This window comes from Schistocerca cancellata, chromosome 8 (genome assembly GCF_023864275.1).
Source record: "Schistocerca cancellata isolate TAMUIC-IGC-003103 chromosome 8, iqSchCanc2.1, whole genome shotgun sequence".
Classification (NCBI taxonomy): Eukaryota; Metazoa; Arthropoda; class Insecta; order Orthoptera; family Acrididae; genus Schistocerca; species Schistocerca cancellata.
In genome coordinates, this window is record NC_064633.1 from 337,638,182 (window position 1) to 337,653,208 (window position 15,027).

A 15,027-nucleotide genomic window follows, 5' to 3' on the forward strand; every position below is an offset into this window, starting at 1 on the left:
AGTCTGTGCGCATCTTATTCGAAAACATTTTGCTTTTTTAAAAATAACTGTTAAGTGAAGCTCTGGTACGGGCAGTGATTACTCAGTACATTTCAAATGTGATATGTTTTGCTGAAATTTCGTCGTTACCCGACCAAAACAGTTATTATTGCTTGCTTTTACATAATTACTAACGTAACGGCAGTTTAAAATGGCCTTATACTTCATTTTAATTCTGCATCGAGGTTAAAATTGGAACCGAACATTTTAGTAATTAAATTATGTGCAGTTCTCTACTTAGAGTGTGGCATACACCAGAACCTAAAACCTTTGACCAGGTGCACAGAAATAAAAGAGGCTGAGACGGTTTGACTCTAGAAGCCAGCTATAGAAGCTGACATCATCTTCACTCCACTTGATATGTCTCCGCACAGATTACCGGAGTAAATGATCAGCATGAAATAAAGAAGCGCTAGGAAATGATCCAGCATGAATTCTTGAAGAACCACCCGTTTATTATGACTTCAGGATAACTGAACCCGGAGACTTTAGAGACTTTTGACGACAACTATTTAGTTTGAAATGTGACACTGAAGATACAAATGACAGATGTAGGTGAAATGCCATGTATTATGCGTATTACGAGGTCACGTTATGAGACAGCTAGCAAAATTAATGAATCTGTATTACACATATTACTGGGAAGGTTCGTGTAATCTTATTAAAAATATTATCATGTCATTGTTTTGCAATCCAGACATCTGCTGCATTGGGATGAATAAAACTGATTATAAGAGGTTAATTATTTCCTTTATCAATAAAAACCTTTACGACAGATGTCATGATGAATGCTTCAGTGCCACTGAAATGTAGTACAGGAAATCATGAACCTGACAAAGTGCGAGTAATTAGAAGATTAAATCAATGTGGCCTCTGTAGGACGTTATCACATACGCCGGCGGAACAGACCCCATAATTTTTCAGGATGATGTGTGTATCTGATAATAACCGCAGAGGATCCTCAACCGAGAACAAAAGTCACGATCAGAGCAAACGAAGGACTTAGCACTCAGCCATGAAACTACAACTGGGGGATGATCATTAAAAACAGCACTGCACGTGATACAAAAGAATATTTTATAATACTAGTATTTCTGTTCGACAGATGAAGGAATGGAGCAGTAGGAAGGAGATGAAGATTATCTTTCACAGATAGAGACGGTTACTGAGAATAACGACGCCTTTAGTGAAAAGCAGAGACAATTTATCTATGCGTCCTTCAGTGTTGTTTTGACTAGAGAATCAACGATATCACTGCCCTGTTCGTTTCCTTCTGGTGCACCTTTTGTCGTTGGCTTTTGTAAGTGGAACCTGATATTCATAAGAATTGGTGAAAGTGCTGAAGGAAATACTTCTCTACGTGTACTTAATGCATCTGATGAACGTAGGAGCGCAGAATAATATCACAACGGATGCTCAAGTTTAACAGCAGCTCCATTAATCGGGGTCAGTCGTTTCGGTGACGAAGTTGACCGTATCATTTCTTTCTTTGATTATGGAAAAGAAATAACATTACTCAGTTATATCATATAGATAAATTGTACGTGATGTACTCGGAATTTCGGTAGAATAGGATTTCCTACTTGTTTCACAGTCCCTGTGCGTCGTTGAGGTTTTTGTATTCAAAATTTCGCCCACATTTTTACGTCACTAGTATCGTTTATATCCTGAGTTAAATACTACAAAATGGGGCTCATATGGATACAAAGTAAGACTGGTAGAACATCGATATCTTCTTTGAAGACATGTAGCTTTCGTTGTGAATGCGGCACCGATGATTTCGGCTTTTTTTTTTTTTTTTTTTTTTTTGAGACGCATTGGATACGGGCGTTTCTACAATCCCCAGTAAAAACTCAAAATCGTACAGGGTTCGTCAGGAATGTAAACTTTTGTGACACACTGAAGTTGGATATTTCTGGAACACAGCACATACTCTGATATGCACCAGTCTAACGCGAAGGAACCATTGCCAGATTACAGTGCGAATTGCACGTCGAGCAGTAACAGCAAGTAGATGTCGCAAGCGAAGTGAGGCCGTGACTCGTCGGCGGCTGGTAGCGTCAGCAGGCCCTCAGCTGAGCGGCGGCGGGGGCGGCGCCGGGGGCAGCCGTCCGGAGTGGTCGACGCCGCCTCCGGCGGACGGCGCGCCGACGCTGCAGACGGGGCTACAGCTCCTCGGCCAGGGCCTCGGGGGCGGGAGAGGTCGCGCCGGGGGTGGAAGCGGCGGCGGGGGCGGCGTGGGGCGACGCGCCCACCTTGATGTCGTTGGCCGAGTGAGAACGCGAGTGGCCTTGAGGCGGAGGCTGCACCGTCAACGACGCCGGCGGCTGCGACGCCGACTGCGACCGGGTGTGCCCGTTGTTGTTGTTATTGTTATTATTGTTGTTGTTGTTAGAATTGACACCGGCACTGTTGTGGTGATGCTGCTGCAGGTGCGGCTGTTGCTTGTGGTGGTGGTGGTGCGGGTGGTGGTGGTGGTTGTGCTGCGGAGTCAGCTGGTCGCGCAGCGCCATCTGGTACGCCACCTCGAACGCCTGGCCCAGCGTCAGGATCACCTCCGTCGCCTGGTCCTGCGGGCAGCCACACTCCCATTAGACCACAGTGCCCCATACTAACACTCGCCCCGGTTGCACAGCTACTTGTACTTTCACAATGCTTTCTTCAAGTAACAAGAAAATGGGCAGATCAGTCAGATCGTCAATCAGCATCTACTTTTCAAGGAACAGCTTAGACAAGAGGCTCTGAGCCTGTCAACCATGCTCTCCAGGGTACCTGCAGCTGTAGTACAGGGCCAGTATACGAGGGGGGACCCAAAAGAAACCGGATTGTTGTCATAAAAAATTTATTGATGAACCTTTTTACAAAATTACTTCAGTCACCTTCAAAATACTCTCCATTACATGCAATGCACTTGTCAAGTCTTTTTTCCCACTGTTGGAAGCATGTTTGGAACTCTTCAAGTTTGATATTGTCCAGTGCCCTTTGCGAAGCTGTTTTTACCGCCTCCACATCGTCATAACGCTCCCCTTTTAGCGTTTTTTTTCATTCATGGAAATAGGAAAAAGTCGCACGGGGCTAGGTCCGGCGAATACGGAGCGTGGGGAACGACAGACCACCTCTGAGATGCCAAATAGTGGGTCACTCGGAAGGTCGTGTGTGCTGGAGCGTTGTCGTGATGCAGAAACCAGTCGCCTGATCGCCAAAGTTCCGGGCGTTTCCTCCTCACATCCTCTCGCAGACGCCTTAAAACATCCAAGTAAAAGTGCTGTTTAACAGTCTGGCCATGGGGTACGAATTCCCGATGCACAATTCCACGAACATCAAAAAAGACAATGATCATCGTCTTCACATTTGACCTCGCTTGTCTTGCTTTTTTTGGTCTGGGAGAGTTGGGAGTCCTACACTGCCTTGACGCTTCCTTGGTAACAAATGGTTCAAATGGCTCTGAGCACTATGGGACTTAACTTCTAAGGTCATCAGTCCCCTAGAACTTAGAACTACTTAAACCTAACTAACCTAAGGACATCACACACATCCATGCCCGAGGCAGGATTCGAACCTGCGACCGCAGCAGTCGTGCGGTTCCAGACTGTAGCGCCTTTAACCGCTTGGCCACTCCGGCTGGCCCTTGGTTAACACCAACTCTCATCCCCTGTGATGATTTTGTTCAAGAAGTTTGGATCACGTGCAATCTCTGTTTTCAAGGGCTGACAGACATTCATGCGGATGGTTTTTTGCCCCTGTGTGAGAAGGCACGGAACAAATTTAGCAGCAACACGTCTCATGTGCAAATCCTCACTCGAAATCCGCTGGCAAGAGCTCCAACTGATTCCTGTCTCTGCTGAAATTTGGTCGATCGTTTGGCGACGATCCTCGTTGATCTTTTGGCGGACCTTTTCAATGTTCTCCTCATTTCGCGATGTTGAAGGGCGTCCAGAACGAGCTTGGTCTTCAACGCACATCTCACCACTCGAAAACCTGTGTGAGGCTCATAGCGTCCTCCTGGAAAGCTTCCTGAAGCATTTGGTGTGTCTCCGTTGCAGTTTTTTTAAGCAGAAAACAAAATTTCACACACACTGTTTGTTCTTTTAAAGTTGCCATAACGACTTCGCAGAGGTAACCTGCCAACAGTCAGAGAAACACAATACCACACTTGCACGTTCAGCTCTACACTGACGCCGTCTGCACAGCTGTTTCATGAAGGTCTCTACTAACACCATCTAGCTTGAGAACCCTGCACTAAGTATACGAGTGGCAGCGCCCTCGGAGTCCGGTTTCTTTTGGGTCCCCCCTCGTACAAAACACTAGACATCTCCCGCAACAGTAGTGGGTGCAGAGGGTACGAAGAAGAATATAATGACTTTTCCCATCTGGACATATGTTTGTATGGTTTGAATGCAAGCCTTCTTGTCGAAATTTATGCAGAACATTTCGGTTTCCAGCAGTTATTCAATTTCTTCCTCTGTTGGATAGTAATCGAGGCTTCTTTATTGATTGTACTTATTATATCATCTTATTTCTTCTGAACTGTAGTGGAGCCTGTGTACTCTGAAACTTTATTTTGTATAATCCTGCATTAGGTAGACCGGTTCGATTTGTGAATTTTCCGAGTATATGCCGGCTGGTGTGTTAGTTCAGTGATCTGTGCTGACTAAGATATGTGTCTTGCCAGGACAAAGGGTCAAGACGTACTCAAAATACTAATCACAGTTGTGTTTGATAACAAGCAGACAAAACGGTGTTTTTACTGACAGTGATGGTTCATCGTCCGGCTGTTACGGAGATGGGTAAGTTCTTACTCAACTTTTTCCAGCAAAACGAAAAGCTGGACCGTAATAGTCGAGAAGAAGAGGATCGTGTGAGCTACATCGCGTTTATTTAGACTGCATCGTCTGCTAGGGACGAGGGAAAATACCTGTTGTCTTTCATATATATGAAAAGGAGCAACGAACACAGTGAGTAACGCGTAACCTCCCTTCGTAGGCAAAAATGTTTTATCTGTAAGATTAAAAAAGTAAAAAAGTGTTACGTATGCAATATTTGCAGAACCACCACTGATGATGTTTTTTCAGCAAAGGTGAAACACTTATGGTGTAGCACTATCCACTACGCTTAAGACCTACAAATGAAAAACAAATAATATTTTTTACTTAACAGCTGCTACTGAAGATGACCATCGAAATAAATAAATGTCGTATACTTTATTTCGATGCTGTGCAGAAAAATATTCAGGCTTAATGTTTTCAGTGTGTGTGTGAAATCTTATGGGACTTAACTGCTAAGGCCATCAGTCCCTAAGCTTACACACTACTTAACCTAAATTATCCTAAGGACAAACACACACACCCATGCCCGAGGGAGGAGTCGAACCCCCGCCGGGACCAGCCGCACAGTCCATGACTGCAGCGCCCTAGACCGCTTGGCTAATCCCGCGCGGCTGTTTTCAGTAATGAGGCATCAATAATCCGCCCTGGCCATAAGTGTGATTAACCGTCTAATGGTGTTGTCAACCGAGCGGTCTCAGGCGCTGCAGTCATGGACAGTGCGGCTGATCCTGGCAGAGGTTCGAGTCCTCCCTCGGGCATGGGTGTGTGTGTTTGTCCTTAGGATAATTTTGGTTAAGTAGTGTGTAAGCTTAGGGACTGATGACCTTAGCAGTTAAGTCCCATAATATTTCACACACATTTGAACATTTTTTTGGAGTTGTCAAAATACACTTGAGTATATTTCTGAAGTTGGGGAATGTTATTCGAAATTCGCCCTTCTGTCTAAGTTGCCTTTCAGCTATGAGCTATTGCAGCGCGAACTGTTACTAATGCCAGTGTACCATCGGAAGGTGAGTGACTCACATAAAATGACTGTTGTGCTACTGCTAGGCATTAACGAACGTATTATCACACTACTCAACGTACACATTGTTTATGCGCTCTATATGAGCATAGGCAGCACAGTTGAATATTCTAAAATAACAATGCACATAGTGACCTTATTGTCGGTGGGACGATAAATACAAAACTTCCTTCCTTCGGTCATAGTTCCAATCAACCTACGCAAGCAGCGGTCGCAAAGGTCATTCAACAGGATGGCTCTCTAAATACTTCCAGTGACGTGTAGGTAGTATGACACTACCGTGTCGCTGTCGTCGGGAGGAAGGAGGCGCTGCACTCTGCCTGGGAAGTGTCTCGAGTCCGCATACTTATAAGTGATCGTGTCATATCAACGCTCAGAATACACAGTTTGGAAAGAGCTTTATATTACTGTATGGTTATTGGTGCTAGCTGCTGGCTGCGTTGTTGTCACAAACGGTTCACATGAAGAAATAATTCTTTGTTTGCAGTATTGTTAGTAAATTATATCTTATTTGATTTCTAATTCTTTTGAATTTTCTTTGTGCGATTATTCGAAATGCGCTAGTTTAAAAGGGATATCTCACTTCGAAATTAATAAGAACATGCCTGCAAAAGTATAAATGATTGTATGAAAAGGACACGAAAATCAAGAAAGTGATTTCCGAACGGAAAAAACGCAACTAGTTAATTCAAGTTCGGGGCAAATGTGTAATCTAGCTTCTTTGTGAAAGGTCTTTGAAGGACTTCATAGTCGCCTTTTTATTGTTAAAATAATTTTATTTAAAATCTATGGTTACAGTTTCAATCTTTAGCCATTTTCGGGTGAACGCTGGGAAATCACAAACGTTATACATTCGGCCAAAGGAGATGGAAGACGCGATGAAGCCCTGTACACATGTCTGATGTTTTCAGATTTTGCCATATGATAAAGCACGAAATATAATTATAGCGGTCAAGAGGTGATAACGGTGTCTTTTAGAAAGTTTTACATCAGTGTGATTCATAAACATGAATATTTAAAAGATTCGTTTTCGAAGGACATGTTTTCTATCTACAGCTTATTATCTGTAACATTCAGGATGACGCACGAAATGTGTTATTATTTTGTTTTTGAATATAAACTTTATTGTCAATACAATCTGAAAGAAACATATACTACAATGAAGAGCCGTCCATGGAGATTTGTTCTAACTCAGCAAATGCTCAATATGTCCACCATTTCGTTTCCTAACGTCCTTCAAACGAACACTGAAGTTAGTGATTCCCCTATGGCACATGTCTTCCGTAATTTCACTGCAAGCTTGAAGAGTAAGTCTTCTGAGCTCCATTAAATCACGTGGACGTTTCGGGAAAATTTTTTCGTTTAGGTACCCTCAAAGAAAAAGTCACATGGATTGAGGTCTGGACTATTGGGGGGCAATTTTGTCCGTCATTTAAGTGACCTGGAAACTTGAGTGAAATGATCCGCATGTCGAAACGCTCGTGTAAATACTCCAACACAGTGTTTGCAGTATGTGGCCTTGCTCCATCTTGCGTGATGAAGGGCAAGGCAGTAGTAAGAAGCTGTGGAATGCAGCTATTGCGAAGCATGCTCAAATAACCCTCGCTGTTCACAGTTTCTTCAAAGAAAAAGGGTCCAATAAGTCTGTGGCTGGAAATTGCTGCCCACGCTGTAATCCTCGGAGCATAATGTTGTCGTTCATGAAGCACTTGTGGGTTTTCAGTGGCGTACATTTTGTTTGTCAACCACACCGTCTACATGAAAATGCGCCTCCTCTGAAAACCAAACGTTGTTGACAGTTTCTTCCCTATCCTCCGCCCACTGAGCAAACAGTAGTCTCTGCTGCTTGTGTTCTTCAGTGAGCTTCTGTGCACAGGTCATCTTGTATCGGTACATATGGAGGTCACTTTTAAGAATGCGTTGAACGGAGCGTCTGGATATTCCCAGTTGCACTGCTGCCTTTCTACACGATTTCCCAGGACTTCTCTGTACAGCAACTCGCACCGCTTCAATATTCTCCGGCGAATAAACAGGCTTAAGCCGTCGGCACACGGACCGTGGTGTCGAACGTCGACGTTGAGCATGCTAAGTTCAGTTCAACGTGCTGCTGAACGCTCAGAAACGATGCGACTTGTGCGTACGGTACGTGGGCCCCAACGTGGTACACGCGATCGCAACGCACTCCGGCGGCAGTAGCGGGAAGTTTCTAGGTATAAATCACACTGTTTACTAAACGGGCGCGAGTAAAATTCCCACATTAGTTCTATTAAAACGCACATTTCCTCCATTGTCCACGAAAAGGAAATTACCATCTCCAATCAATAAGGACACAGGCTTATAATAGTTCCATTACAAACAGTGCGATACGGATTTGCAATACTTCACTTAAGATAAACATTATTTCATAATTCCCAAATTTTAATAAAACTCTAAGGTCTGTATTACTTGATCACTGTTCCTACCCAGTAACAGAATCTTTGCAACACGTGAATTACGAAGCGTAAAAGAAAACGGAGCAAAATAGCTTTACACAAGTAGCGCAAGGTGTCCTGTAGATCAAGCCAATCGAACACCCAAAGAAAGGTGTACTTACATTTAAATAACATCAAAATTATAGGATATACTTATATTAAACTGATAATAAAGTAACAAAACCTAATAAAAAAGCAAATGTTAGGAAAAAATTTACTTACTGGCGAGTCGCGAACCACCGCCCGAACATAAAAATTTCATTAACCAACGACGCTATTTACTTCGCTAAACCAACAATCTAATGACAACCGTCATTCCTAGGATCTCACCTATTTTAGCACTTGCTGAAAGCTTTAATCGGAACTAAATGAAATTTAATTATAACAAATTGTACCAAGAACATTGTGTTTTGGGTGCATCGTCAGTGTATTGTTGCCTTCAAATAGCATACTCTCATAACACTCAAGTTACAATAATTCTTTTGCCACGAATATGATGTTTCTCATTATTTTATTGCAGTGGATCACACAGTTAACAACGGGTTTTCCAGTGATTCTCAGTTTGCTGGTGCTCAGAAACGGCATATATACGTGTAGGCTTGAAATGAATGCCAATATGGCGCCTCACAACTTTGTGCTGAAGGGAGATGGCGTGACCGTCACGTGGGTGGCGTTGTGCCATCTCATTGGTCAACGCTCAGACGCACGCTCAGAATATATGACATGCTAAATATTGCTCTGCACGTTCGGAAAGACTCCCGAACGTGCTATTCCACGCTATGACGTTAGAAACTCGGCACGCTCAACGCTGAAAAGCAAGGTCCGTGTGCCGACGGTTTTAGGCCGAGGTCGCTTCGCTTCCAATACTGCTCCTTCCTGTACAAATTTATCGTACAACCTGTGGATGGTCTTCTTGCAAGGGACCCATCGTATGTTAAACTGTTGTCGAAAACGCCTCTGAGTCACAACAAGGCTTTTCGTTTCATGAAAAAGTGACACAATTGCCGATCGTTGCTGTGTCGTCAGTCTTCCATTGTCAGCCATTGCTGCTTACTAGTCTCCTAGCGGCAGTATCGTGAATTACACGTCATTTCGTAACTCATTTGTTTTTCCAAGCTCTGCTGGTACTGCTGTACAGATCCCAGCGGATATCTAATGTGTAAATTATGAAAGAAAGAATTGGTAACACATTTCGTGCGCCACCCTGTAGCTTAAAAGACCTGGGAAATGCGAATGACCAAACACGCCAGTTGCCTTATAGAGTTTGCCCTCGGTTTTTCACTTTTACATTACAAAGTGATGAGGTGTTTCACACTTGAAGAGAACACAATCCGCAAACAAACTTAGCGGACTGGGAAATGCCCTGTGAGCGTGGTTGATGCCACTTAAGACGTCGCCCAGGGAGCTCGTGCGGTCGGAGCGTGTACTCACCATGGTGTCGACGCAGAAGACGTGGCAGAAGTGGCTGGAGCTGCCGTGGTCCTTGGTGATGTAGGCGAAGTGCGTCATGTCGTCCGCGTCCTGGCAGGCGCAGTGGATGTTGCGGATCTCGTGTTCGCAGACCAGCTCCTGCCAACACGACACGCCATAATGCTTCACAGCTCTAGATTACTAACGTGGGAACAGTTGTAGCATGTCGTTCATTTCAGTGTTTCAAATCCCGTTTCCAGTTCGTACGTATCCTCCGCCCGTAGCTTATCTTGGCCACACTGAAAAGTCACATACTAATTTTAACATCAGAACCTTCGTATACTATTCGACAAGACTGAGCCGGCCGAAGTGGCCGTGCGGTTCAAGGCGCTGCAGTCTGGAACCGCAAGACCGCTACGGTCGCAGGTTCGAATCCTGCCTCGGGCATGGCTGTTTGTGATGTCCTTAGGTTAGTTAGGTTTAACTAGTTCTAAGTTCTAGGGGACTAATGACCTCAGAAGTTGAGTCCCATAGTGCTCAGAGCCATTTGAACCATTTTTTGACAAGACTGATCATACGAAGAACATATTTATATTGCATGTCGTTCGACGACACAGAGTTCTGAATGGAGCGAAAAGTGGCAGTTGACCCTAAATAACGAAGAGTGTGAGGTCATCCACATTAGTACTAAAAGGAACTCGTTAAACTTCGGTTACACGATGAATCAGTCTAATCTAAAAGCCGATTTTTGCCCCGAATTTTCCTTCGCTGACTGAACTGTTTACGACATTTCGACAACAGAAGACGCTTGTATCATCGATCTAATATACTATGTTATTAAAAGTATACAAACACGTGGCTGGAAATGACTTACAAGTTCATGGCGCCCTGCATCGGTAATGCTGGAATTCAATATGGTGTTGGTCCAGCCTTAGCCTTGACGACAGCTTCCATTCTCGCAGGCATACGTTCAATCAGGAGCTCGAAGGTTTCTTGGGGAATGGCAGCCCTTCTTCGCCGAGTGCTGCACTGAGGAGAGGTATTGATGTCAGTCGGTGAGGAGTGGCACGAAGTCGGCGTTCCAAAACATCCCATAGGTGTTCTATAGGATTCAGGTCAGGACTCTGTGTAGGCCAGTCCATTACAGGGAAGTTATTGTCGTGTAACCACTCCACCACAGGCCGTGCTTTATGAACAGGTGGTCGATCGTGTTGAAAGATGCAATCGCCATGCCCGAATTTCTCTTCAACAGTGGGAAGCAAGAAGGCGCTTAAAACATCAATGTAGGCCTGTGCTGTGATAGTGCCACGCAAATCAACAAGTGCAAGCCCCCTCCATGAAAAACACGACCACACCATAATACCACCGCCTCCGAATTTTACTGTTGGCACTACACACGCTGGCAGATGACGTTCACCGTGATTTCGCTATGCCCACACCCTGCCATCGGCTCGTCACATTGTCTACCCTGATTCGTCACCCCACAAAACGTTTTTCCATTGTTCAATCGTCCAATGTTTACGCTCCTTACACCAAGCGAGGCGTCGTTTGGCATTTACTGGCGTGGTGTGTGGCTAAGAACAGCCGCTCGACCATGAAATCCAAGTTTTCTCACCTCCCGCCTAATCGTCATAGTACTTGCAGTGGGTCCTGATGCAGTTTGGGATTCCTGTGTGATGGTCTGGATAGATGTCTGCCTATTACACATTCAACTGTCGGCGGTCTCTGTCAGTCAACAGACGAGATCGGCCTTTACGCTTTTGTGCTGTACGCGTTCCTTCACGTTTCCACTTCACTATCACATCGGAAAGAGTGGACCTAGGGATGTTTAGGAGTGTGGAAATCTCGCGTACAGACGTATGACGTAAGTGACAGCCAATCACCTGGCCACGTTCGAAGTCTGTGAGTTCCGCGGAGCGCTTCATTCTGCTCTCTCACGATGTCTAATGACTACTGAGGTCGCTTATATGGAGTACCTGGCAGTAGGTGGCAGCACAATGCACCTAATATGAAAAACGTATGTTTTGGGGGTGTCTGGATACTTTTGATCACATAGTGTATCGCCGTCAACAGCTGGTATCAAAACTTTCATCTCTTCAAGGCCTAGCAGTTTCATGAACAAGAATTTCCATTATTGTGATATGTAACTCAAAAAGGCCTCCTGTGAACCAGACACTAAATATAGTACATCTAGAGAACAGAAGACGCAACGAAAGCGATTTTGTAAACGTCTCTATGGTAAAGCCTCAGTGTTGGCGGAGCTTTATAGATGGCTATTCTTCCTCCTGCAGCCGTAAGTGCTTCACAATTGATAGCTGGCGACAACGCTGCTAGATGCTTTCTGAAGAAGACTTGAAAATAAAACCAGTAGAATAAATAATCTACTATTTTGTCAAATTCTTTGTATAAAAATAAGGAACAAAACAGATTGGAGAAACTTTTGACATACCTTTGAATGCTGCTAGAAATAATGTACAGCAGATGAGGTGCAAACTGAAAATTGAAAGTCAAATATTTAACTTAGAATTTGGGGATTTTAAAGAGTGGTCTGGTGTATGGGGGCCATGCACTTTGCTGTTTCATGGCCTTGAGATATTTCTATCATCTGTGCATGGAGGTGCAAAAAGTTCCAACAATTTTTCACACTCAGATATGGTTCAATAGAGAAGCCTTCAAATATTAGGAAAGAGAATACAAGTGGCGCGAGAAGTGATTTCTCCCTTACAAGTGCTGTCATGATCATTGTTCTTCTTCACTCTCTTTTCCCGATAAAACAGTACATGATTTTTGGGCAACATCAAAGGCACGTCAGTTGTTCCTTTAGTTTATTTCATTTTTTACTTTTGGACAAATGATTTCACTAAATATTTGACCATCCTTTCTGACAGACAGATTGCAGAGGAGAGAGACGCCAGCGAGCAGTGCTTGAGTAAGGTTTACGTAATAGTTCACTCCATAAGACTTGATATTTTGTGCTTACAATGGTACAATTTACGGAGAAATAGGATAAGTAGAACTTTTGCAGTAATAAGTCATTTTGCCAAACTGTAGTCCTGGATACCAGATATTTCCAGACTGTAGTCGCTGCTATCAGAATTCCATCAATATTACGCCAAAAATAGTTCCAAAAGGTAGACAGTCTGGCGTTTCTGGTTTATGAAAATAATATGAGACGTAAAACTATTGTGAAACCACATTTGCTCGATATTCCCAACTGCAAGGCATGTGACAAGGCAAGCCCCAAACATTTTATTTCTGAGTTACAATTGTAACGGTAGAGACAGACAATTTAAAAAGGGAGTGTCAAGATTTCTTTTTTTGGGGTGGGGGGGTGGGGGGAGGGCGAGTGGGGAGGGGTGTGGGGACATTACAGTAACAATTTGTTGTCAAAAGTTCTACATTCTTTTTCAAGTACCTTATAATATTCGAGGGGAATTTGTATTGGTTCCTGGCTCAGCTGTAATTGCTGACATTCAATTTTAGTGAGAAAGCTACATTTAAGGTAACAGTGGAGTGCAGTGTTACATCCTAGACAGAACAACCTCCTAAATTGCCACTAAATGATCCAATGCAATTACGACGTCTTAACGATAAATAAACAGGTTTACACGCAGAACACTTATAAAAGCTTTCAGTTTAAGTAAAAGCAGTCCTCAAAGTGCAAACTGTATTAAAGTTTGTGGGGTCGTAGTCAGACACTATGACAGCCATTCAAGGTTATAGTAAGCAGTATAAAAGGGGCGATTTGTCACTCATAATACGAGACGACGATAAATACGAAATTTAGAAGTAAGAAAGGAATAAACAAGGATCGTTACATGACCAAAGGATGGAATTCAGATGAGTGATTGCTAGTTTAGCTGCTGTTGTCCGCTATCTTATTTTTTGTTTATTGGAACTCTGTTCTGATATAGTAATTCCTATGTATTTATAATTCTGACATGCGCCAATAGTATTTCCATCTATGATACTGTCATATTGTTACTCTTCAAAGAAAGATCTTTGGTTTTAGAAAACTTTATTGTCAGTACGGCGTTAGTGTGTGTTTCTAAGATTTTCTTCATTGTGTATTCAATATCATAGTCACCTAAAGCTAACATTATTTGATCATCAGCGAATAGTAAACTTGATAGATAATCCTCATCTATGTTACGCCCATCCCTCCACACTTTTTCATCCATTCTTTAAGAAGTTCGCTCAGAAATTTTTTTAACGGAACACGTGCCATAGGGCTTTGTCTGAGGCCTCTGGTTGGCCGTATGGTAATCCTCCTACAAAAGTGATCCTCTATAGACAGAACAGGCACGTCACTCCACCCTGTCCAACACAGATGTTCTAGCGCTAGTCTGCACCCGTTGTGAGGCGCCGTACCTTGGTGACGGTGTTGAGGAACTTGACGCCGCGGTACGAGATGCACAGCGCAATGTCGGGCGTGGTACGAGACTCCCGTGGCGTCTTCTTCAGCTTCTGGATGGACTTCTTGGTCGACTCGGTGCCACGCAATTCCTTAACCAGCGTCGAACCCAGGTACTGCAAGAAAAACCAAGCAGGAGCTCTCAGCTGCTGTTGCAAGTGTTACAAACTTCCAAATTTTTGGTATTTATATGCGTAATGGTATTGATATTCGTAACAATATTTTTAAATCGACACATATTTGTTCCTGGGGTACGGCATACATTATATATATTTTACTATATCATGTAATCTTTCCTGATAAAATTTCTGAACCAAAAAATTATGTTATAGCAGGTTTCAAGGTCACCTTAATGTCATGCTTAAACATCTCCGAGTACGTATTTGCAGCAACCAGTCACTTTCTAGGCATTCACATTTATCTTACTCTCTTAGACTGGTGTTTTCACGTTTACATAAGAAGGGTTAAAAATCAGACGTACGGTACACTAACTAAAGCAAATAAGATTAGTGAAGTCTGCTCTCAGTAAGTGCATGTACTACTGCTACCTTGCGAATAATATCAAATTTTGGAGAAGAAACGTGAAAATTGACTTGACAGCCACTTCTACTCCGTAGAAGAATTTCTGAATATGTAATAATATGGATATCATTGTAAGATGTATACATTGCCAGCGGTGGGCGAGGCATGACAGAATCTCTGACCAGAGAGTAGTTTATCGTTAGCTGTTGCTAGTCTGCGCTTGACCGCGCGAGTCGACAGTAGTAGTAGTTGGTCGATAGTAGTAGCGAGTGAGTAGTAGTCGTCAGTCCGTGTTAGTCCGTGCTAGGCGGCGGGAGTCGG

At 43.5% G+C, this 15,027-nt stretch overlaps 1 protein-coding gene across 1 annotated transcript in view; it reads right to left on the reverse strand.

Annotated features, from left to right (window-relative positions):
• Positions 1–2,204: 2,204 nt before the first annotated feature.
• LOC126095555 (ankyrin repeat and SAM domain-containing protein 1A-like) overlaps positions 2,205–15,027 on the reverse strand; it is a 193,448-nt gene continuing 180,625 nt past the window's right edge. Inside the window, exons 7-9 of the mRNA XM_049910333.1 lie at positions 14,142–14,300; positions 9,792–9,929; positions 2,205–2,609 (exon numbers count right to left, since the gene is read on the reverse strand). Coding sequence (XP_049766290.1) covers positions 2,205–2,609; positions 9,792–9,929; positions 14,142–14,300 — 702 coding nt within the window. The remainder of the gene's footprint in view (positions 2,610–9,791; positions 9,930–14,141; positions 14,301–15,027) is intronic.